Below are 24,382 nucleotides of genomic sequence, written 5' to 3'. Positions count from 1 at the left end.
CCGCCCTTTAAACGCCAGAAGAAGCCGCGAAGCGACAAAGAAGAAAAGAAGGAAAGAAGGGACGAGGGTGAACATTAGCTTTAACAAAAACAAACAATACGAGAGAAAGGGCTAGCTCATTTAGCTACAACGGCATGTCTTCGTTAGTGCGTCACTTGCAGCGTTATTTACTTTGTATCCCGGTTGTATTTATTTTCGTATAACACTGTAAAACGTGTTTTTTTTGTTTGTTTGTTTTTCTGCCGTTAAGTCGCTTAAGACTCCCTCTAGTTAGCTTAGCTTGCTAGCTGCAAACAAAGAAACACTGAAGTTACCAGCGCATCGCTAAAGCAAAGATTGAAGTGTGAATGTTGTGATTGTCGAGTGAAAATGTGCAAAGTGCAAATGCTGAGAGCGTTGCTCAATCAGCGACTGAGTGCCGCTATTGACGAAGTGTTTGTAGTGTTCCAAAGAACGATGACAGAGTACGAGGAGGAACTTTGTCGTACAAAAGCAGAGAACGAGCGACAGCGTCAAATATTGGACGCTGTTTTCAAGCCTCAGTTTGGATCAAACAGAGAAGGTTGGTTCACTTCTTACTCTTACTTGCTCCGTAACTTTTGGTTGTGTTTTTACCCTGAAACTATAAGCGTGAATGGATGTGGAATCAATGTGGAAGAAGTGATTCCAAGAATGGAATCAATGGATGAGGCATGATGAATATTTGCCCTGCAATTGGCTGGCGATCAGTCCAGGGTGTACACCGCCCCTCCACCAAAAAAACAAACAAAAAACACTTCGATGGTCTCCATCAGTGGTTCTCAACCGCAGTCCTCAAGTACCCCTATCCAGTCTGTTTTCCATGTCTCCCACAGCCAACACAGGTGTTTCAAACGATTAGCTCAACACAAGCGCTGCATGAAGCCTGATAACAATCCTCAGGTGTGTTGGCTGAGAGAAACATGGAAAACAGGCTGGATAGGGCGACTCGAGGACCGGGGCTGAGAAACAGTGGTCTCCATCTTATCCTGTGATCTTAATGAGGATATGGGCAGTATAGATATAGAAAATATATGGATGAAATGCAGTCTGAAGTCATATTTAATCCCAGCACTGCCTGGACCTCAAGTCTGTAAATAGTCCGGTAAATAATGCTGATTGATTATTGCAATATTAATATTTAATATTACACTTTGACGTTTGTTGTAGATGCTCAAACAATGGAGGATGTTGGTGGAGGTAGACCTGCAAAAAGTTCCAGTGAAGATTATCTTCTCTCTGAGCACCAAGAGTGGAGCCCAAGGGAGGATCAGGATGACACTGAACCCTCTTGCATTAAAGAGGAGGAGGAGGAGGCTGACATTGCCAAGTTCCCATTGACTGTTGTCCATGTGAAGAGTGAAGATGAAGACGAGCCACACTCATCGCGTCAACACATCCCAAGCGAGAAATGGCAATCCCGAACAGACAGTCTCTTAGCTTCGCCATCAGACAGCGACGACACGTCATCACACGATCTTGTTGCCAATGAGCCTAAAGGTGATCTGAGGTGTCAGACCGACAGTGGACAACTTAAATGCATTGATTGTGGCAAAACTTTTAGCGACAACTCCACGTTGAAAAGACACAGGAGATGCCACACAGGAGAAAAACCTTTTTCCTGCTCACTTTGTGACAAAAAGTTATCTCAGAGAGCGAGTTTGGTGGCACACACGAGAACACACACAGGAGAAAGACCATATGCATGCTCACTCTGCACAAAAAGTTTCCGTGATAATTCCGCTCTAGCTACACACATGAGAACGCACACTGGAGAGAAACCTTTTACCTGCCCGTTTTGTGATAAAAGATTTGCTCACAAGGGACATTTGATATCGCATACAAGAACACACACTGGGGAAAAGCCTTTCACCTGCTCGGTCTGCAACACAAGTTTTCGGGTGCACTCCGTAATGATGATACACATGCGAACGCACACTGGGGAAAAACCTTTCGCCTGCTCGGTTTGCGGCAAAAGATTCACTCAGAAAGGAAGCTTGATCATACACACAAGAACGCACACTGGTGAGAGACCGTACACCTGCTCCGTGTGCAACAGAAAATTTCGGGTTCGTTCAGCTTTGGCAACACACATGAAGACACACACTGGGGAGAAAGTTTTTGGCTGCAGTGTGTGTGATAAAAGATTTATGCACAAGTTTCAGGTTGACAGACACAAGTGTGCTGGGGAGAACATCAGCAGTCCGTGAAGGACTGTAAATAAACTGAAGACTAGAAGCTCTTTCACATGCAATTCATGAACATTTTGAACTTAAGAGAAAAATTGTGAACAATTGATGCACTCCCTGAAAATAATTGCCAATATTAATAGTTTAAATTGTAAATATGCCAAACTTTGATCCCACAACTTGAATACAATTTCAAATCAATCTGGCAACAATTACCTTTCAAAATAAATGTTTTACAGATAATTTGATTATGAAAGAATGCAACTAAAGTGCACACATACGTAACTTCTTCCACTAACAAGTCAGACTAAATTTATTACTTCAACTTACTTCATTGACACCAATGTTCCTATTAGACAGGGCTTTAGCGCCATCTTGGGACATTTCAGAAAGAGTACAAAAGCTGCAAATAGATTCATCCAAAAGCTGGGGATAAATTCCATTGAGATCGCATATTTTAACTTGTTAAAAGTGGTTTCACTTGGCATACCACAAACTGATAATAACAGTCCTTGTTTAAAAAAATTTAAAAAAAAAAGACTTTTCATTTTGTTTTGTGGTCACTGCTGCATGTAGGCAATTTGACAGTGTGTGTCACCGATTGTATGAAGTGCACCCATAAACTACACTACACACAAAAATGTTTGAGATATATGAAGTATGGCATGAAATTTAAGTATGAACCTAAAACTCACAATAACCTTTAAACTTTTCAATGCACGTCAAACTGTGTTCAGTGTAATGAATGTCACTGTCCGGTTCCTCATTAAGAGATGGTTGTACACGTGCATTCAAAAGTTTTGACAAGGTCAGATTAAGTTCACCTTTTAAGGTTACAGTGCATTTTAATTTCATTCTGAAATTTAACTTGAAGGTGAAATATCCCAAGCAATTTATGATTAGCGTATGTGGAAGTCACAAGAAAGTCTCATCACGGAAACCTTCAAGTTTCAAACATGTCTCAAGTTGTCAAAAATTAAGCAAGTCTGAGTCAAGTCTCCACTAAATTTCAACCTAACCTGAGCTATTATGTAACTAACACCATCCTATAAATATGCATCATGCAGCATCATTAAAAATTCAACACGCGTTTGTCATTTGCAAATTAACAATGTTTACATCCAAACTGTCGTTTAGATGATCTCTCTCCAAATAATAATCTTAGTAATTGTCAAACAAGAGTACAAACTCTGAAATAGAGAGCCCTGTTTAATTTTTCAAAACTCCAGCAATACCTATCAAATGACAAAAAAAAGGTGAAAATGTTTGCCCCCCAATCTCTGCATGTACTGTAGTTTAATGTTGCGACTGAAGGAAAAACAAAACATTATCAAATAAATGAAGATTTTTCATTCAGTTGATTAGTGTCATTTTTGTGCGTCATCTGAGATGTTTGTCATGCTAGTATTATTTTTGAATGCAAAACTTTTTTTTTCTTTTTTTTTACAAAGAGGATGGAGGACACCTTGTTTTGTACATCAATTGTACAGTACACCTTCCTTGCTTTATTCTTTAATCTTCTTCATTCTAAAATCCTTCCTCTTTCCTCAATTTTCTTGCTTCCATTCGTCCATATCCCTCTTTCTTTCATTCTTCCATCCTTTCTTTCAAACCATCATGTTTGCATCCTTGATACTTTCCCTTCTTTCCATCATTTCCTTTCTTTTACTTCATCGCTCCCTTTCCCCTAATTCACACATCCTTGTTTCCTTAATTCCTTTTCACCTTCAATGCTTCTTTCCTCCATCACTCTAACTTCCGACGCTCACATTCATGGTAAAATAAAAATACTGTTACCTCCTTTGGTGTATGAAGTATTTCGAAAATACTGTTTTTGTCCAAGTGGTCTTTCCGTAGTTAGTTTTCCAACTTCAGGTTGCTCCAAACAAAATGGCGTAACTGATAAATCAACTACAGTGCTCCTATCTTCGCGTGCTTGTGAGGTTATTTCAGTTCGTTTCTGTCGAACAACGTCGCAATAAACGCGGTTCCGTGTTACATTGAAGCTTCTCATGCTTTTTAAGTGTCCTCGCTGCGAACAAAGATAGGCGCGGAATTTAGCCACACGTCGCTAAAGCTGAGCTCGATCCTGTGAAAATGTGTAAAGTGCAAATGCTGAGAGCGTTGCTGAATCAGCGACTCAGTGCGGCCGTGGAAGAAATATTTGTCGTGTTTGAAAGGACGATAGCAGAGTACGAGGAGGAACTTTGTCGAACAAAAGAGGAGAACCGGCGACAACGTCAACTACTGGATGCTTTCACCAGAGCAGGTACTTCCTCCGTTCACGTGTTTATGAAATATATAATTGATGAATTGGTAGATGTACGAATCGATGTGACTATTATTAGATTTTACAGGTGCATATACATGATTTAATCGAGTATGAATATGTTGAGTCAACAATAACGGAAATGTCACACATCTATCATAAGTTTCAAGACTGATGTCAATACATGTTTGTTTTTTTTCAACCCAACTAAATATGAGTTTTCCCCGTCTCTTGTCTTGTGTTGCGTTTCTGTTATGCTAAGCAAGGGTAGGCTCAAGGCTGGACTTTTCCAAATCAGTGTGCTTGCCCATACTTGTCCTCTTGTGTCCTGCAGTCGTCAGTGAAGACCTCTCCACTGAGCAGCAAGAGTTGAGCTCCAGGGTGGAGCAGCAGGAACCAGAGGCAGAGGCCCCCTGTGTTAAAGAGGAAAAGGAAGAACACACCATCGGCCAGGAGGGAGAACCGCTTCAAGAACTTGAGGAAGAGGAAATACTACTGAAGCGTGTCATTGTAAAGAGTAATGATGATGAAGGAGATGGAGACCATTGTGGAGGATCCAAAGGTGACAGCCTCTTAGCACCACTATCAGATAGCGACAGTGCACCATCACACTCTCATGAGACCGACGATGAACAGTCTAAAAGTGATACCATCTGTCACACAGACATGAAAAAACTCAACTGTTCTGAATGTAACAAAACATTTGGAAAGAAGAGGAATCTGAAAAGACACATGCGATGTCACGTGAGTGACAAACCCTTCATGTGCGCGGATTGCGGTAAAACCTTCTCTATAAAGGGACACTTGATTAGACACACAAGAACACACACAGGAGAAAAACCTTTTTCCTGTTCAGTTTGTTGTCAAACGTTCTCCCGAAAGGCTTCTTTGATGATACACATGAGGACACACACTGGCGAGAAGCCTTTTTCCTGTTCGGTGTGTGGTAAAAGTTTCCCTCACAGGTCAACTTGGATTAGACACACGAGAACACACAGCGGAGAAAAACCCTACGCCTGTTCATTCTGCAACAAAAGATTCTCGGAAAATGAGTACTTGATAGCGCACACCCGAACCCATACCGGAGAGAAACCATTTCCCTGCACAATCTGCCACACGAGTTTTCGTGATCGCTCAGCACTGAGTACTCACATCAGAAGACACAAGGACCAGAAACCGTTTTCCTGCACGGTGTGCGACGCCACCTTCCGTGATCGCTCATCACTGAGGAAACACATGAGAACACACACTGGCGAAAGTGCTTCTGCTCAAGTTTGTGTGGTTTAAAAAGTTAATGGCTATTTTTTGGAAACACTACACACTGTAGTGATTTTAAGTTGACTCATCAGTCATCAACAAAAGAAAAATAGTTTGTGACCAATACTCTGGGCACTGTTAATTAGCTTATTACTGTTGCACAAATACAACATACCAGATCAGCGATACTTAGTGGAGATTTGTAATAAATATTTAACAAATAATAAAAATCAACATTGTTTTTCAAATGAGTATTTCCCAAAAAAATATCCAAAGAAAACTGTAAATTTGTATGATTTTTTTTCCCCCGCTGTTCTGTATTCCTTTTTTTTTCTTTTTTTTTCTCTTTTTTTTAACATTGGCACCTCAACTCAACTTTATTTATGAGCAAAAAATATGGGATATATTTTGAGTTATTCATGCATTGTGGTATAATGTACTGTCATTGTACTCAATGCATATTTGAAATTTGAACAGCACTACAAAATGGCAAAATTTATGAAGTGATTCCAATCCAAATACAGCTATTATCAAAGTAGTGATGTGGCATTTGTATTAACACAAAGACAGTATATATATGTACCATGTACATAGTTCCTAACCCAGGCCTGCTGATCTGTAGATGCGGTCTGCTAAGTTATGATGTGATGTATACATTAAATTTATACCCCTTCAAATATCTCATTGTGCTCTTCATTGAGAAAAGACATAATTAAATGCTTGGATAGCATCTCTCTTATACACCACAAGTTGTAGAAATAAATGAAGAAAGTGGTGGATATAAAATAAAATTAAAAGTGCACGTATTTTTGTGTTTCGTTGTAATTTCACATAATAGAAATAAAACCAAACTATCACCAGCGTCACTGCTGTGTTCCACAAATCTTCGGAGTAGCTGGTTGTTGAATATTTATTTTGTCCAAGTGACGTTGCCGTAGATAGTATTGACTCAGCTACATAGCCGCTTGAAACAAGACAGACCATGTTGTCAAATCGTCTTATTGCACTTTTTTTCGGAACAAATATTTGTTTCATATAATCGTACGAACATCATTAATTATACTCGGTTTGGATAAATTCGCTTAGATGCAGTCAGAAATTCCTCAAGATAGCGTGGCCTGCCCTGCTAGCTGGCCGCAAACAAAGAAACGCGGAAGTTAGCAAAACAGTCTGAGTCCGACGAGGAACTTTCTCGAACTAAAAGAACGAGCGTAAATATCAACCACTGGACTTTAGTTTGAAGAAGCCTCGAGTTAAATTACACAGAGCATGTCTGTCTAATGTAAATGTTTATGTTTCTACTTCATCATTAAATGTGCATAAAGTGGGGTGGAAAACAGCGATTTTCAAAATGTGACGGACCCGACACATGACGAAATCATCGCCAGGTGTGTAACTTCTTGCTAACTGTGGTGTTTACATCGCACCAAGAATTTTGAAAATCGGATAATGCGTTCGGAAGACATTGATTTGTTTAGTCAGAAGCCCTATGAGAATATGCACCCTCTCCCATTTTAAAAAGATGAACCCACGTGATTTTTCCTGTGTTCATGATCAGTTTCAGCAAGTATAAAAAAAAATTGAGGTGGTTCCGCTACGCCTAAGAAAAGTTATGGGGGGTTACGATACGTACCTCCCTCCAATTTTAAAAAGGTGAACCTTATCCATTGTATGACTTTTTTTTTTCTGTGCATTCCTGTTACATTTTTAGCAAGTGTAGCAAATTTGAGGTGGCTCCCCTTTGCCCAAGAAAGTATAGGGCTATTGTGACAATTTGTACCCATACTTGAATTGTCCACCCTTGGTTTAGGCACTAGTTATTTTTGCTGTGATCGGCAACTCGTCTTCTAACACTAGCGAATTTCTTGTCTTATCTCGTCTTAATTTTCAAATTTAAATCCTCATGATGATGATGATATATTTGTTTTTGCTATCATTCCAGTTTGACATCTTACATCAAAGCACCAACAGTGGAGGACATTGGCGGGATCAGACCAGCAGAAATGTCCAGTATAATAGAGGTTCCACCTGAGCCCAAGGAGCCGGATCCCTCTCATGTTAAAGTGGAAGAGGATGAACACAGCATTAGTCAGCAACTTCCAGCAATGGACTTCCCGGTGATTTGTGTCGTGGTGAAGAGTGAAGATGACGAAGATGAGCCTCACTCCTCACAGTTTCAACACAGTGAATGTGATAAGAGATCACAAGTAGGCAGCCTTATAACTCCACTGTCAGATAACGATGACATGACATCACCCTCTCCTAATACTGATGATGAACACGCGAAGGGTGATGTTATACGTCGCAGTGACAATGCATGCTTGACGTGTTCTGAATGTGACAAAACCTTTGTCAACAAGAGAAATCTGATAAGACACATGAGGATTCACACAGGAGAGAAACCTTTTGTGTGCACATTTTGTGGTAAAGGCTTATCAGAAATGACAACTTTGATAGCACACACAAGAACACACACTGGAGAAAAACCTTTTCCCTGCTCTATCTGTAACACAAGTTTTCGAGTGCGTGCATTGTTGGCCAAACACATGAGAACGCACACTGGGGAAAAACCTTATTCTTGTCCAATCTGCAATAGAAGATTCTCTCGAAAGGAATCCATGGTAGCACACACACAAACACACACAGGTGAAAAACCTTTTTCCTGCTCAGTGTGCGGCCAAAGATTCTCCCGAAAGGGAAATTTGAGAACACACTCAAGAACACACACTGGAGAGAAGCCATTTTCCTGCACAGTCTGTGATGCAAATTTCCGAGTTCAGTCCGGGTTGGTCCAGCACATGAGAACACACACGGGAGAGAAACCTTTTGCTTGCTCAGAATGTGGCAAAAGATTCACTCAAAGGACAAATTTGATAACACACTCGCGATCACACACTGGAGAAAAACCTTTTAGCTGCTCCACCTGCCATACAAGCTTTAGTTACCATTCTTCATTGAATAATCACATGAAAACACACAGTAAGTAACAATGTTGTAGGTTAAGTTTGTGCCATAGCTACATGATAAGTGTTCCGTACATTGTAAGGCTTCAGAAGATTCCGCATTAGTACAAAACAAAAGTGATAAGAGTGTACTGTGTACAGTACATAATAGTAAATTATGTAAGAGGAATTGAACTGACTACATGTTTGTATTATATACTATGTTTGTATTATACATGTGATCTGCTAAAATAGGCTGTGATGTAGGAACCAGTGTGACATTGTTTTCTTTACTGTTTTATTCTTTATGGAGGAAAACAAATTCAATTTTGCTAAAACCTTTTGCTAAAATGAAAAAGTTTGTGTCAAGAAAGTGATTGAAACTCACGATACATCACTTTATTTGGAACGAGTGTAACCAATGTTGCATTTTTAAAATATAAATGTTTCACAGTCAATGATGTCTTCAGTTTTTTCTCCTATCCTTGAAGCCAGTGTTTCCCAACCTTTATCAAGCCAAGATACATATTTTACTTTAGGAATATCTTAATAGCTCACCACCAAATACAAAAAGTATGTTGCGATGAGAAAGTAATCATCACCATGATTTTTTATTTTTTTTTAAATAGTAATCTATTGAGGGAAAATGTGTCTTTTTTTTTTCTTTTTTTTTTATTTGACTTTTTGTTGTTTGTTGGCTGGAGACTCACCACCTGTTCATGTAATAACAGCAACTCTACAATATATGAAATCCATTTAAGTTAAATTTTTATATACAGTTTAAGTTAAAGCATTTAATTGTTATGTAATGTATTACAAGTAACTTTATATCCCGTGTAAAGAATATTGCCCCTATTCCCTAAAAGCCTCCAAATGACTCTCTCACCCCCCACCCCAGCGGAACCTTTGGGTGGGGAGCTTTTGCCACGCGAAAGTAATTGTAATGGGAACGAATCAACTTTGGCCTAGTTTCAAGTTTGTCCAAGTGGAGTTTCCGTACCCAGTGCGCTGCATATTCAGCTGCCGTAAAAAAAAAAAAAAGACGCAGCTATTATTGTTATGGTTCGGTCCGCGTTTTTGCGGTCAGCAGAGAGTTTGTTCTCACTGCAGTGCGTAATTCTATTGTCTAGCAGGCTGAGGGAAATTTGATAATTAATATAGTCCATCCAAACGGGTATCTAATCACTTCGAAGTTTCTCCTGTTTAGCTTAGCATGCTAGCCGCTAACACAGCGAAGCAGAAGTTAGCATCACATCGCTAATCGGAGATCAAGTGTGAGTGTAAAGTGATGTGATTGGATGAAAAGACGACAGCGGACGTTTAAATGCGAGAAGTACACATTTTGAGAGCCCAATTGCGGCTGTTGATACCGAATGCAAGCCTGAAACAAGCGACAACGTGAACTGTCAGACGGACGCTGTTGTCGAAAAGCTTCAAGTTGTGTTACAGCAGGTTTGTTTACTTTTTACTACATTGCTTTGTTGCCATTTTGATATGTCATTGCCATGTTACCACTAGATGACCGTCACTTTTAATATTGAGATATGCCATCGTTTACAGCCATACATGCAATGGATGATGGTGATGGCATCGGGATCTGCTTCACAGATCCTCCCTGTGTGAAAGAGGAAGAGGAGCAGCATTGCATCAGTCAGGAGGGAGAGGAGCTTCAGAGTTTGGACTTCCCGGTGATTCATGTCATCGTGAAAGGTGAAGACGATGAAGACAAAAGCCCGAGTGAGCACAGCAGAGGGACAGAACCTCCGAGTAGCAGCTCGAGTCAACACATGACAGCTGAAGGCGATGGAGATCACTGCGGAGAATCCACAGCAGACAGCCTCCTAACGCCACTGTTAGATAGCGATGACACAACGTCACACTATCCTGACACTGATGATGAACACTTGAAAGGGGCTGTGAACAAACCCTTGAAATGTTCTCAGTGTAACAAAACTTTTGGCCACAAAAAGAATCTGAAAAGACACATGAGATATCACACAGGGGAAAAACCATTTGTCTGCTCATTCTGCGGTCAAGCATTCTACGAGAAGGCCCATTTGACGACACACACAAGGACACACACCGGCGAAAAGCCGTTTTCCTGCTCGATCTGCGACAAAATATTTTGTGATCGCTCAGCATGGGTTGTTCACCAGAGAACACACACTGGCGAGAAACCTTTTTCCTGCTCAATTTGCGGTAAAAGTTTCCCTCGCAGGGAGAATCTAAGAACGCATACAAGAACACACACTGGAGAAAAACCTTTCACATGCGCTGTCTGCAAAACCAGTTTTACTGTTCGTTCCACATTGGTTCAACACATGAGAACGCACACTGGTGAGAAACCTTTTGCATGCGCAGATTGTGGTACAAGATTCTCTCAAAAGACGCATTTAAAAAATCACATGAGAAGACACACAGGGGAAAAACCGTTCACCTGCCCTTTCTGTAACAAACGTTTCTCTGTTAAGGGAAGTTTGATAACACACATAAGAACACACACTGGAGGGATGTGATGTGTTGAATCAAAACCCAAAGCTTATTTGCAAGCGATATAATCAGTTCATTTCAGTCACCTGAGTTCCTGTTGGACACAATACTTTTTTTTAAAAAACTCAACTCAACTTTATTTATAAAGCGCTTTAAGAACAGGCATTGCTGTATACAAAGTGCTGTACATAAACATCAGTTTTGCAGTAAACAAGAACAAAGCAAACATTTTGAAGTGTGAATACATGTATTCTTATATATTTTACACACTGTAGTCTTAGAATACAGAGAGGAACATACATTCTAGTGATTTTTTTAATGCAATTATTACATTTGCCTTATTGTCTACAGCAATCAATTATGGATTAACAGATGAGGACTGACTAGACCAGCACGGCTCAATTATCAACACAGCAATGCCTCAATGTGTGAAATACAAGAAAAAAAACACCTTCCGCCTTGTTTATCAAACATATTTTTGAATTGTTCCAGAGTTAATATTCTAACACTCTTAATTAAATATTTTATCATGTAAATTTTTGCATTTAATGTTCTTATGTTGTCACATCATACACTGTCTCTGGATGAGACAATTGTGCACTCCCATCCAAAATGAAGTTCACAAGCACATGTAAATTATGTATCATAGTTCAGGATGATGTGATGGATGCTATTACATCATTTACAGTTTATTTACAAACTTTGTAATGTATAAAGAACACCTTGTCTATTCAAATGGGTTGTAGGCCTACTGCAATAAAATCAAATGATTGCTGGAACATACATGCAAGTGAAATATTCAGTAAACACTGTGTCTAAACTTTTGACTTGTACATTATAGAATAGACATCATCAGTAGAATTATTCCAAGGACGTCCTCATCGCCAAATAAAAAACAACTACACCGCCATTACCATAGGAATATAAAAAGTCGCCTTTTTTTTTTTTTTTGTTTAAACATTATGGCAAAGAAAAATCGGGGGGTGGGGGGGGTGCAATGTTATGAGAATATTCTGTCCAAGAAAAAAAAGTCTGTCTTTACAAGAACACATTTGACTAAAAGTCAAAATCTAACGAGAATAAATATTTTTTTCGAAATAAACTAACTTGTAGTAGTTCGATATAAAAGAACAATTGAAGACGTCATATTATAACAGTTAAATAAATACAGCCTTACCCTTGTTACATTTCATCTTTACTCCGAAAAGACTATTATCGATAAAATAGGACTATATTCTGCGCATGCGTGTTCAAGGGCCGCCATTTTGAATAGCTATATTATTGTAAGCAAGGTTGCAACATTTGAAGAGCGACAAAAGCTGACCGCGTTGTTTTATTTTTCTTATTTTGTACAAATTTCGGTCCTAGCTGAGATTGAAGAACTGGTGATTTTTCGTGCGCGGAAAATCTCGTTTGAGCGTGACGCTCAAGGGCTCAACTTGCTTGTTGTGAACAAAGACGCGTGCTCAGAAGCAGAGATCAAGAGTGAGTGTAAAGTGTTGTGGGTATCGTGTGAAATGTGTAAGGTCCAAATGCTAAGGGCGTTGGTGACCGCGCGACTAAGCGCGGTTGTGGAAGAGATATTTGCAGCGTTTGAAAGAACGGTGGCGGACTACGAGCAGGAACTTTGTCGAAAACAAGAGGAAATAGGGCGACAACGTCAACTACTAGACGCCGTTTCCAAGTCTCAAGATAGACTACATGCAGAAGGTTTGTTTACTTCGCACTCTAACTTGCGCAGTAGCTTTTTGCGTCAAGTAGTATCATCACATAACAACTGATTAGCATTCTTATTGGCTACTCACTCAAGATTGCTGCACCGGAAATACTTTATGTATGCATTTTGTGGCAAACATGGTGAGGTTACTTTTTCAACAAATAGCTGAAGATGAGTTCCAGAGGGGCGGAAATGGCTTTGATTCTTTTCCATAACATTATGTGCGTGTCTTCTTGTGTCCTGCAGATGTCAGTAAAGATCTTCGTCCTGAGTTACAGGAGGAGCCACAGTCACCCCATGTTAAAGAGGAAGATGAGAGAGAGCAACCAAAAGAGCAGGAGTTGCCGGTAATTCGTATTATTGTGAAGAGTGAAGATACTGCAAAAAAAAGTCACACATCACAGCTTCATCACAGTCCGAGTGAGAACAGAGAGACGGCGCCTTCAACCAGCAGCTCAAGTCAACACATGACAGCAAAAGGTGATAGGAACCACTGTGGAGGATCCCAAACAGACAGCCCCCTGGCGTCGCTATCAGATAGTGACAACACGGCACCACACTCTCCCGACACTGATGCTGAACACGCTAAAGGTGATATGACATGTCACACAGACAACAAGCACTGGAAATGTTCTCATTGTGACAAAACATTTTACGACAATAGCAATCTGAAAAGGCACATGAGAAGTCACACAGGAGAGAAACCGTACATCTGCTCAGTTTGTGGTAAAACATTTGCTCACAAGGGAAATTTGACAACACACACAAGAACGCACACAGGGGAGAAACCATTTTCCTGCTCTGTCTGCAGCACAAATTTTAGCGATCATTCCGTACTGATCCGACACATGAGAAGACACACTGGTGAGAAACCTTTCACTTGCTCGGTGTGTGGGAAAGGATTCCTTGTGAAAGGTTCTTTGAAAGCACACGCAAGAACACACACCGGCGAGAAGCCTTTTACGTGCTCCGTTTGCGGTAAAACCTCTCAAAAGTCACATTTGAGAACACACACAAGAGCACACACACAAAAAAAGTCCTTTTCGTGCTCAGTCTGCAACACAACATTTGGATTTGGCGCTGCTTTGTTTTGGCACATGACAACACACCACACAATCATAAAAAAAACATGAACTGACACAATAATTATTCTGGTGAGTGTACCAACTTGTGTTGGTGAGAAGAGCTTTTGTTAATCTGTGAAGACTTGGGGAAATGTCTGTAACAACAGCGCCACTCTTCACTGTTGTGCTTGGAACAATATGTTTTGATATATAACTGGAATCGAGTTTGTCATCAAAAGGACGCCTAACTTCAAGACTCAGACTATCAAAGTGTGCATTTGAATTGATATGAAGACATGTTCTTAAAGATTTGAGAATATTGACAGGTTGACCTTGAACAGTTATATTTGCTGTGGAAAAGATATTTTTAAATTTTAAACCACTTGGAACTTAGATTGTGTTCAATTTTTTTAGGTTCCCCCCATACAGAGGCTTCAAACATTCTGTCGTGGAACCATGATGTGTGATTACACTGTGCAAAAAGAGAGAGAGAGAGAGAGAGAGAGAGAGAGAGTTACACTGTACAAAAAAAGATATATATACCGGTACATCCTCCACTTCTTTTAAGTGAGACGACTCTTGTAATGACACCTCCACAACTGAGGGAGGCGGTAATGTTCTTGAAAGTAACGGTCTTCCTTGTCTTGTCTGTCGGAAATAGAAAATGGGTCAACGGAAAGGCGCTACCAAGGCTGTATAGTGTGAAGTCAATGTTTTGACTAATTTTCATCGTTGTTTTTTTCATGTAGATATTTCTAGCTTATTTAAAAAAAAAAAAAAAGTAAAGACCGTTTATTATAACCAAGTCCGGCTAAACTCGTTGCTTGTGCATCCAGTTAGCTTAGCTTTTTGGACCAATATCTTGTGGCATAACTGCAATAATTGAAAATTATTTAAACTTTTGTTCTTTTTTTGTGCGCATATGACTGAACTCGGCCTGTTCAATTGAGGGAAAAGCTGTTTTTTTTATTTATTTGCTTGCAATAATATAAGAAAGACACATGGGGAAATTGCATTAAAAAGAATTGGCCTAAGGAAGCGAAAGTGGATAATTTAGATAGATTGAAGTTCACTCTTATGAAGAAAAGCTCTCTAGAAAAAATGGATGGATGATAATGGTTTGAAATGGTTGTTGCTGCTGACTGATGTGAAGGCATTTTGGAAATATGTGCGTGTGGCGTTTTTTTTTTTTTTTTTTTTTTTTTTTTTAACACGTTTAGTAAATGTAAACACTGTGATAAGAGGCTCACTTGAAAATACACTGAAAAAAAAAAGTGGCACCACTGTCATAAAATTTGAATTCACTGAGAAAAGTTTGACTTGTTTGTATTTTTTGTGTCCCGCAGATGTCTATGAAGAAGATCTTCCCCCTAAGCACCAGGAGTGGAGTTCTTTATCCTCCAGGGTGGAGGAGGAAGAGCTCGAGCCACCAAGCATTAAAGAGGAGGGAGGGTGGAACAGTCAAGACTCTGGAAAGCAGCATCAAGGGGTAGCCCTCCCAATGGTTTGCGTCATCGTCAAAGGTGAAGATGATGAAGACAAAGGTCAGTATAAGGAACACAGAGGGGCGAAATTTCCAAGCAGCAGCGCAAGTCAACATACAACAAAAGAAGGCAATGGAGATCATTGTGGCGGATCACAAGCAGACAGCTTAGCTCCACTATCAAATACTGATGAAGCAATGCCACATTCTCCTGATACTGACAATGAACACTCTAAAAGTGATGTGACATGTCACTCTGACAGCAGACATATGACGTGTTCTCAGTGTGGAAAAACCTTTGGTGACAAGTCAACTCTGAAAAGACACATGAGGGTTCATTCTGGAGAAAAACCCTTCAGCTGCTCAGTATGTACGAAAAGCTTCAAACTGAAGGATACCTTAATCAGACACTTGAGGATCCACACTGGGGAGAAACCATTCTGCTGCTCTGTTTGTGGGAAAGGATTCTCTGCTAAGGGAAATTTCATAACGCACACAAGAACACACACTGGTGAAAAACCATATTCATGCTCATTCTGTAACATGTGTTTTCGTGCTCGCCCAGCATTGGTTAAACATGTGAGAACACACACAGGAGAGAAGCCGTTTACCTGTTCAGTCTGTGGTGAGAATTTCTCTCAAAGGGAGACTTTGAAGAGGCATTCACGGACGCACACGGGGGAGAAGCCCTTCACATGTCCAATCTGTAGCAAAAGATTCTCGATAAAAGGACATTTGATTTCCCACACAAGAACACACACTGGAGATAAACCATTCATTTGCTCAGTTTGTGGTAAAACATTCACTCAGAAAGGGAATTTAATACGACATACTAGAACACACACTGGGGAAAAACCATTTTCATGCTCAGTCTGCAAAAAATGTTTTGGTGATAATTCAAGTTTGCTTATTCACAGGAGAATGCACACTGGAAAGAAACCTTTACTTGTTTAGTCTGTGGTCAAAGCTTCTCTACTAAAGGACATCTGATAACACACACAGGAGAAAAACCATTTTCCTGCTCATTGTGCAGCACCAGTTTTAATTGTCATTCAGGACTGTCGCAACACATGAAAAAACACCAAGGTAAGAATCTTTAGTGCGCTTGATTAAATTAATTGTAGCGTTCACGTGTACATGCTAGAGGAAGTAAAAAATAAATAAAAAATAAATACAAATAAAATTTAAAAAAAAAAAAGAAAGAAAAAAAGGAAAACTGGTAATTTTACAGTTTTTTTTTTCCGTATCTAGGTTATTTGAGTGATGTGACATAATTTATTGGAAATAATTCTGCCGACTCCAAAGCTACTACTTGAGGTTATCATGGGATTGACTCATGGTGACTGTGTGGACTCCTCTGCCTTCAGCTGTAAATACTTATTATCATGTGTATCATTTAATGCTTAAATGTCACTTCGGTTTTGGCAAATGAAAGGCATCCTTTCATCAAAATTTTTAAATGTAGCCTTTAATAAACAAAGATTCTTATACTACCATCTGCTTTATTGTTCTTTTCAGAATGCTCACACTGCAAGAGCCACTTGACATGTGGGTGTCAGAAGTGGGATTGGATACAGCGTATGTTGCTAATTCAATACAAGATATTATCACCATCTACAAAGTAGCGTCGCATCAGGGCCCAATGAGAGTTGAACTTTCAATCCCAGGTTTATGAGACCAGTTCTCTAACCAACTGATCTCGCATTGTATCCTTGCATGGACTCTAAAGATAAGGCATGATAGGGGAATGCATTTCAGTTTACAAAGCTAAGAGCATTCTGTTTTCAGAAAATCCAAGGATATAGTTTTGCTTGGAGCAGACAAGACTTGTGTCTGCTGATTATTTTTGCCACAGTCAGAGGACAATGCAGACAACTTTGTAAGTTTGTAAGTGCTGTGTCGTGCAAGATTGTCTTCCATTTTTTCTTAGGTGAACAAATACAAGTGTGTTTGGCAAAGAACAGCAGCAGTGAAGGGAGCTGCTGGATTTTATATAAACTTAAGAAATGTTCACTTTCACCTTCACACAAAAATGAACCGTCAGAGAGAGTGAGAGATGATTTGTAATAATAACATACACCCATGTGGACTGACTAATAAAATTTTATATACAGTAGCTACAGATTTTCTTTCACAAACTAGGTGTACAGTTTCTTTTATATGTACCCCCTGTTTTATTTTCTTAACCTTTGATGTGTTTGACAAGCCGATAATATAAGGAATACACTGCATGTATGATACATGCTATTAATAGTATATGGTATATTTTTACTGTACATGAATTTTGATTTTCAACGTCGTGAATGCTGGAAATGTATCAGTGTGTTCATACATAACACATAATATGCTCAAATATAAAATCTGATCACATGTATGTGCTTTATCTCCTGTCTTTGGCTCCTGATATAACAAGCAAGATACTTGATATGCCATTTTCATGGTACTAATGAATGTGTTAGAACAGGTTCCTCTGTATGGCCTCCAAAGATAAGGGATGTGGTTTTGTTTTTTTGTTTTTTAAACCAAATGTGTCTTCTTCTTTTTTTTTCTCCCTCTTTTGAATATAGTTGTAGTTGCTGTGGCACGAGTTTGTCCGCCTGGCCTTGCCGTACTACTGCTGAAAATCTACTTCCGTGTTATGTTTTAAAATAGCACTTGTTTCACAATCCCAGAATTAGTACCGAATGAACACACAGGACTGACACGTTGACGTAGTAATTCCATCGTTAGTTAAGTGGATCAAAACATCAGTAATCACGTCTTGGTGTCCGTATAAACGTGACTCGGCGAACGTTGAAGATTGCTTAGCTTGCTAGCTGCTAACAGGGACGACGGTTTTGCAAACAACACGAGTGCGAGGTTTTGTTGTTATCGTGTGAAAATGTGCACAAACAGAACATCGGGGGATGTGGAGGAGCTCAGGCTAACTAAAGAGGAGACTGAAATACAAATTCATCAACAGGACGTTGTTTTCATGGAGCCTGGTGTTGTGGTACACAGCGCAGGTTTGTTCACTTCCTAATCTCAGCTAGTAAAAAGTTTCATTGCGCACCAGTATCGCCGCATTTGAATGAACTACGTTATCTATATTTAGTGTGACATCGTTAACATCCACCAATCTTTACGAGATTTAGTCCACCTATTAATAGCTTCGTCACATGTCGCAATTATGGAATTACCATCAATATAATACAAATCCGCTTTATAACAACACGCAAATGTGCCACTGGCATCATCTGAGCACTTCTTAATTAATGCCTAACATGATGAAATCATAGATTATTGAAATAAAATGAACCGTACTCACTTGAGATGTTGAGAAGAAAGTGGATGGGAAAATGGATGAATGAACAATACTGTATACAGTAAATCTCTAACGTCATGATTATACATGATTGTGATAAACATTGGCACAAAACATGCATTAATGATACACAACATCAATTTCACAACATGAGACTTGACCCAGCAAAGCTTAACTTCATAACCATGCTCGTTTCTCATGTGTCATGCAGATGTCAGTGAAGAAAATCTTCATCCTGAACAGCAGGAGCCGGCGTCATCTCACATTAAAGAGGAAGAGGAGGAAAAAGAGCCCGCTTCCATCAAAGAGGAGCCAGAGCCTTTTTACATTAAACAGGAAGAGGAGCTGGAGCCCACCCACATTAAAGAGGAGGAGTCTGACATCACCATGTCACCATCCCCGTGTGTCATTGTGAAGATTGAAGCTGATGAAGAAGATGGTGAAGGAGATCACTGTGGAGTATCACATGCAGACAACTTCTTAGCTCCACTTTCAGATCGGGACAACGCAGTGTCACACTCTACTTCTTCTTCTTCTGATGATGATGATGATGATGATGATGATGATGATGATGATGATGATGAACACTCTAAAGGTGATACTGACAACAAACACCTGACATGTCCTCAGTGTGACAAGACGTTTGGTACCAAGTACACTTTGCGAGTACATATTATGACGCACACTGGAGAGAGACCTTTCGCTTGCTCAGTTTGTGGGAAAAGATTCTCTGTCAAGGGAGTCTTGAACAGGCACACAAGAACACACACCGGAGAAAAACCTTTCTCCTGCTCAACTTGTGGTAAAAGATTTAGCACAAAGGGACATTTAAGTAGACACTTGAGAACACACAGTGGCGAGAAAACGTTTGCCTGCCCAGTTTGTGGTCAAAGATTCTCTGAAAACGAAAACTTAAAAAGGCACACGAGAACGCACACTGGGGAAAAACCCTTTTCCTGCTTAGTGTGTGGTCTTAAATTAACTCAAAAGTCGAATTTAACGAGTCACATGAAAACGCATACTGGAGAGAAACCTTTTGTCTGCTCAGTTTGTGGAAAAAGCTTCGCATTAAAGACGAGTTTAATAAGCCACACAAGAACGCACACTGGGGAGAAGCCCTTTTCCTGCTTGGTGTGTGGTCTTAAATTAACTCAGAAGTCGAATTTAAGAAGTCATATGAAAACACATGCCGGAGAGAAACCTTTTACCTGTTCAGTTTGTGGTAAAACATTTGCTCGTAAATCTCATGTAAACACACACATGCACGAACACACAGTGGATATTCATTCAGAAGTATCAGCTTAATGAATGCTTGTGCATGTGAATATAATTTGTAATAATTACTGCTCCTGCTCTATTAATATCTATGACAATATTATTCATTTTGGCCACTTGAATCCATGATCTTGATCTTTCAGGCGCTACCCACACACAACTTGTGGTGAGAGTGCAATTGTAGTCTGTCTGTTTAGTGGGCTGGTTGAAATTTACCTTGGGAGCATCACCCAATTTTAATAAAAACAGGAAAAAGTTTCAAACAATTTCCAAACCTGAAAACCTGCTACGTCGGTGAAGTTTTTTTTTCTTTCCTTTTTATCCACATAAGAAAAGAAAAAAAGTTATTTCTATAAGAATGATTTATATGCTAACTTCGGGAGTGAAAGAAAAACTATGACAAAGGGTCAATAAATAATGAAAAACGACAAAAAATGAAGTGTAACTGAAAAATTGATTTGCGGTTGTACAAACCTATTTGTTAAAAGAGAATGATAAGTAATAAAGTGGTTTTATTAGTGTAATAATTTTACACATTGGCAGTACTAGTCGTGTTTGGGATGTCTGCTTATAAAAGAGAACGACACCCCCCCCCCCCCCCCAAAAAAAAAGAAAAAGAAAAATTGCCCTGTCAAAAACGGTGCTCTGATTAATATTGCGTAAAGAATAATTGACTTTGCAGGTGACGTTGGCTGTCATCTGTTATTTTTGTGCATTATTAAGAACTTTAAAAAGGTGAAAATAGATTGCGAGCAAATCTATAAACAATCATGACAGCGAGCATTCATAGCTGGTCATTGCTGAATATTGTGCATTTTTCTTCATAAATAAAACGGCATAATAAGCTGGAACTGGTAAATATATAGCACATTCTCACGAGTTTGTAATTACTGCATCAACATCAAGCCCATTTTTTAGATAAATAACAAACTACTCTTGTACTTGCAGACTTGGGTCAATTAGTGGAGCCTAGTGTTCAAAGCAACCATGGTGATGCAGCATTTAGCTGTTGTGCTGCATGCCAATGGAATAAGACAACAGAAGTGTAAGAAGTGTACATGCTTTGCAATCCATGTTAAAAATAAATAAATAAAATAAGCTATTATATGTATTCCCATACCTATGATTAAGCTCTTTTAAAGCATTTCTAAAATATATATTTTTCCTAAATCTTGTTCTTGCATCGTATGTTCTTTCAGTAATTTTAGTAGACTATTTTTCCCTACTTTGCCTTTAAAAGTCTTGAGTACTTTTGTTTATGTGAGTTTTTTTTCTTTTCTTTACTTTGCTTCTACGTTCTAAGTCGTATGGTAATAAATGTTTTTCAATGTTGCATTTTTAATTCTGAAAAGTTTCTTGTTTGAATTGAAAAGCACTAAAGCTGCCTTGCCTTTAACATAATGCTGTGATGTCACATTTTACACACGTAACGTTCATCTCGTCACTCCACTAACGGACTAATTGAAAAGACTAAAGGTCCTTCCTTCCGCATTAAAGTTTTTTTTTTTTTTTTTTTTTTTTTTTTTTTCTGTTGTTGTTTTTAAGCAGAGCAATCGTAACCAGCATTTCGACACACAAATACAAAAGACATCAGAGCAGCCAACCAATGAGTGCGGCACATTGAAGCGCTTCATCCAATAATGAGCGACCACACGTCAGTGACGTAGTCAAAACGTACACAATCTCGTCTACGGCTGTACTAAACAATTCTTTCTGAATTTATACTGAACATTCGCAAGCTTCGACACAGTAACACATTATTTTACTGGACTTAAACGTCATTACTCAAGACTTCGTTGCCGGATAAACTCGTCTCGATGCATTTTAAGGCTTCTACAATTACCTAAGCATTACTAGCTTAGCTTAGCTTCCTAGCTGTGAACAAAAAGAGGCGTTTGTTAACAACAGAACGCAAAGCAGAGATCGAGTCTAAGTGAAAGTATGGTGCTTATCGTGTGAAAATGTGTACAAAAAGTGCGAACGAAGAGTACGAGGAGGAACTTTGTGGAAAGAAAGAGGACAACGAGAACCAACATCACCGATTGGACGCCGTTTTCAAGAAGCCTGAAGTTGTAACGTACACACACAGAGGTTTGTTGCCCCTATTCTTCTATTCTAGTTCTCTAAATGATGAATATGTTATCGAAATATTTATCTATGAATTTTACAATCACATTATCGATTCATCATCACACCTTTAATGTTCTGTGTGCATGCATTGCTATGGCTTGTGTTGAAATGGAAATTGTTTTAAGGTTTAGAGCCACCGCAACATTAACGCTAGTTTGGGTTTAAAATATAGTCTCGCAATTTTCTGACATGCCTCACCAATGTAATATTAGCAATGCAACCAAGACAAATACTATAAAAAGAGCAAAATCGACCATCGGAATTAAATTAAGACAACTTCATGAAACAAATGCGACAAAATCATGCAAATGCACAACAAGAAATGCCTTAGCCAAGGTTGACAAATAATTTGTGTCTGTCCTTTTGTGAAGATCTTCATGAACAGGAGCCCCATCATATCAAAGAGGAAGAGGAACCAGTGCCTCTGTGCATTAAAGAGGAGGAGGCTGAGGACAAGTTGCCTTTCTCGTGTGTCATTGTGAAGATTGAGGGTGATGAAGAAAATGATGGAAAGCGTTGTGGAGAATCACAAGCAGACAGCCTCTCAGTTCCATTATCAGATAGAGGTGACACAACACCAGACACTAATGATGATGATGACGATTATGATTATGAACAACACCCAAAAGGTGATATGACGTGGCACGCGAACAATAAATGCTTGAAGTGCTCTCAATGTGGCAAAACATTTGGCACAAAGTATACTTTGAAAGTGCACACTAGAACACACACTGGAGAGAAACCTTTTTCCTGCTCGTTTTGTGGGAAAACTTTCCCTCATAAAGGAAAGCTGATAACACACACAAAAACACACACTGGGGAGAAGCCTTTTGTCTGTTCAGTTTGTGGTAAAAGATTCACTCAGAAAGGATATTTGGGAACACACGTGAAAACACACACTGGGGAGAAACCTTTTGCCTGCTCAGTTTGCGGTCTTACACTGACTCAAAAGTCAAATTTAAAAATTCACATGAGAACACACACTGGGGAGAAACCTTTTTCCTGCTCAGTTTGTGGTAAAAGCTTCTCGATCAAAAAAAGTTTAGTAAGTCACACAAGAACGCACACTGGGGAAAAACCTTTTGCCTGCTCAGTTTGTGGTCAGACATTCTCTACAAAGGGACATTTAAGACGGCACACTAGAACACACACTGGTGAGAAACCTTTTTCCTGCTTAGTATGTGGTCTTAAATTAACGCAGAAGAATAACTTAATAAAACACATGAGAACACACACTGGGGAGAGACCTTTTGCCTGCTCGGTTTGCGGTAAAACATTCGCTCAGAAGGCACAATTAAACACACACACAAGAACACATACCGGGGAGAAACCCTTTCCCTGCTCTATGTGTCCTTACAGTTTCAGTGAACGTTCAAAATTGGTTCGGCACATGAGAACACACACTGGTGAGAAAGTGTACAGTTGCAACGTCTGTGATGAGAAATTCTCGCATAAGTATCAGCTTGACAAACATGGATGTTTTGGTCAACCAGTGACAGCACTCAATATCATTTAATATTGAAGAATTCACTGTTATTATTACTAGAATGGGCGACATGATGGGTGAGTGGTTAGCACGTCTGCCTCACAGTTCTGAGGATTCGGGTTCGAGTCCAGGCTCCGGCCGTCCTGGGTGGAGCTTGCATGTTCTCCCCGTGCCTGCGTGGGTCTTCTCCAGGCACTTTGGTCTCCTCCCACATTCCAAAGAAATGCTTGGCAGCAGGTTAATTGGGCGCTCCGAATTGTCCCTAGGTGTGCTTGTGCGTGTGGATGGTTGTTCCTCTTTGTGTGCCCTGGCAACCAATCCAGGGTGTACCCTGCCTACTGCCCAAAGCCAGCTGAGATAGGCTCCAGCACCCCCCACGACCCTTGTGAGGAAATAGTGGTCAAGAAAATGGATGGATTACCAGAATGTTGTGTATCTTATTTACAATTAGTATTTTTGCTGACAAGTTTTTGTTTTGTGACCAAGCTTGTAACTCCATTTATTGATATTTCAAATAAAATTTCACCATTGAAATAAAATGTCATTTAAAATCTATTTGCTTTTTTTTTTTTTTTTTTTTTTTTTAATGAGGAAAACACTGTGTTACAGACAAAAGACATTATAAAGTAAATACTGGTACTACAAATTAATGCAAAGTGTAATTACTGTCTATCCTGTAGTATCCATGTGTTGCATGCGTGCCTTTAACACGTCATTCCGAGTGTGATGGGGAAAAAAGTAAGGTTCCCTGGTCGTCA

General features: G+C 39.4%; 5 protein-coding genes across 8 annotated transcripts; all 5 read left to right on the top strand.

Moving 5' to 3' along the window:
* Positions 1 to 31: 31 nt before the first annotated feature.
* On the top strand, positions 32 to 3,563 carry LOC144032142 (uncharacterized). The gene is made up of 2 exons (XM_077539836.1): positions 32 to 562; positions 1,189 to 3,563. The coding sequence occupies exons 1-2, from the start codon at positions 370 to 372 to the stop codon at positions 2,226 to 2,228; spliced, it is 1,233 nt and encodes a 410-aa protein (XP_077395962.1). The 5' UTR covers positions 32 to 369; the 3' UTR covers positions 2,229 to 3,563.
* A 512-nt stretch (positions 3,564 to 4,075) lies between these two features.
* LOC144032145 (uncharacterized) lies at positions 4,076 to 9,133 on the top strand. 4 transcript variants are annotated; one of them, XM_077539844.1, is made up of 3 exons: positions 4,076 to 4,476; positions 4,811 to 5,038; positions 7,676 to 7,809. In XM_077539844.1, exons 1-3 carry the CDS (start codon positions 4,305 to 4,307, stop codon positions 7,678 to 7,680), a joined length of 405 nt encoding a protein of 134 aa, XP_077395970.1. In that variant the 5' UTR covers positions 4,076 to 4,304; the 3' UTR covers positions 7,681 to 7,809. The 4 variants fall into 4 exon arrangements, with proteins under 4 accessions (XP_077395970.1, XP_077395966.1, XP_077395969.1 ...); XM_077539840.1 differs by lacking the exon at positions 7,676 to 7,809 and having other exon boundaries at positions 4,811 to 6,412; XM_077539843.1 differs by lacking the exon at positions 4,076 to 4,476 and having other exon boundaries at positions 4,970 to 5,038; positions 7,676 to 9,133.
* A 553-nt stretch (positions 9,134 to 9,686) lies between these two features.
* On the top strand, positions 9,687 to 11,950 carry LOC144032150 (uncharacterized). Its single transcript, XM_077539852.1, has 2 exons — positions 9,687 to 10,127; positions 10,236 to 11,950. The coding sequence occupies exon 2, from the start codon at positions 10,247 to 10,249 to the stop codon at positions 11,189 to 11,191; it is 945 nt and encodes a 314-aa protein (XP_077395978.1). The 5' UTR covers positions 9,687 to 10,127; positions 10,236 to 10,246; the 3' UTR covers positions 11,192 to 11,950.
* Positions 11,951 to 12,434: 484 nt separating this feature from the next.
* On the top strand, positions 12,435 to 20,492 carry LOC144032133 (uncharacterized). Its single transcript, XM_077539822.1, has 4 exons — positions 12,435 to 12,875; positions 13,129 to 13,473; positions 15,293 to 15,490; positions 18,945 to 20,492. The coding sequence occupies exons 1-4, from the start codon at positions 12,683 to 12,685 to the stop codon at positions 20,036 to 20,038; spliced, it is 1,830 nt and encodes a 609-aa protein (XP_077395948.1). The 5' UTR covers positions 12,435 to 12,682; the 3' UTR covers positions 20,039 to 20,492.
* A 1,195-nt stretch (positions 20,493 to 21,687) lies between these two features.
* LOC144032140 (uncharacterized) lies at positions 21,688 to 24,163 on the top strand. Its single transcript, XM_077539831.1, has 2 exons — positions 21,688 to 22,099; positions 22,510 to 24,163. Exons 1-2 carry the CDS (start codon positions 21,970 to 21,972, stop codon positions 23,652 to 23,654), a joined length of 1,275 nt encoding a protein of 424 aa, XP_077395957.1. The 5' UTR covers positions 21,688 to 21,969; the 3' UTR covers positions 23,655 to 24,163.
* Positions 24,164 to 24,382: the final 219 nt, after the last annotated feature.

Source organism: Festucalex cinctus, chromosome 12 (assembly GCF_051991245.1).
Source record: "Festucalex cinctus isolate MCC-2025b chromosome 12, RoL_Fcin_1.0, whole genome shotgun sequence".
Classification (NCBI taxonomy): domain Eukaryota; kingdom Metazoa; phylum Chordata; class Actinopteri; order Syngnathiformes; family Syngnathidae; genus Festucalex; species Festucalex cinctus.
Note: the sequence above shows the minus strand (reverse complement) of the source record. Positions and strands in the feature narration are given on the sequence as shown.

Bases quoted from the DNA above. Each gene is read 5' to 3' on its own strand.
- LOC144032142 (XM_077539836.1), top strand. From the start codon at position 370: ATGTGCAAAGTGCAAATGCTGAGAGCGTTGCTCAATCAGCGACTGAGT. The intron at 563-1,188 runs GTTGGTTCACTT...CGTTTGTTGTAG, and splicing joins GTTTGGATCAAACAGAGAAG to ATGCTCAAACAATGGAGGAT.
- LOC144032145 (XM_077539840.1), top strand. From the start codon at position 4,305: ATGTGTAAAGTGCAAATGCTGAGAGCGTTGCTGAATCAGCGACTCAGT. The intron at 4,477-4,810 runs GTACTTCCTCCG...TGTGTCCTGCAG, and splicing joins GGATGCTTTCACCAGAGCAG to TCGTCAGTGAAGACCTCTCC.
- LOC144032150 (XM_077539852.1), top strand. From the start codon at position 10,247: ATGGATGATGGTGATGGCATCGGGATCTGCTTCACAGATCCTCCCTGT.
- LOC144032133 (XM_077539822.1), top strand. From the start codon at position 12,683: ATGTGTAAGGTCCAAATGCTAAGGGCGTTGGTGACCGCGCGACTAAGC. The intron at 12,876-13,128 runs GTTTGTTTACTT...TGTGTCCTGCAG, and splicing joins AGATAGACTACATGCAGAAG to ATGTCAGTAAAGATCTTCGT. The intron at 15,491-18,944 runs GTCAGTATAAGG...TGTGTCATGCAG, and splicing joins TGAAGATGATGAAGACAAAG to ATGTCAGTGAAGAAAATCTT.
- LOC144032140 (XM_077539831.1), top strand. From the start codon at position 21,970: ATGTGTACAAAAAGTGCGAACGAAGAGTACGAGGAGGAACTTTGTGGA. The intron at 22,100-22,509 runs GTTTGTTGCCCC...CCTTTTGTGAAG, and splicing joins TGTAACGTACACACACAGAG to ATCTTCATGAACAGGAGCCC.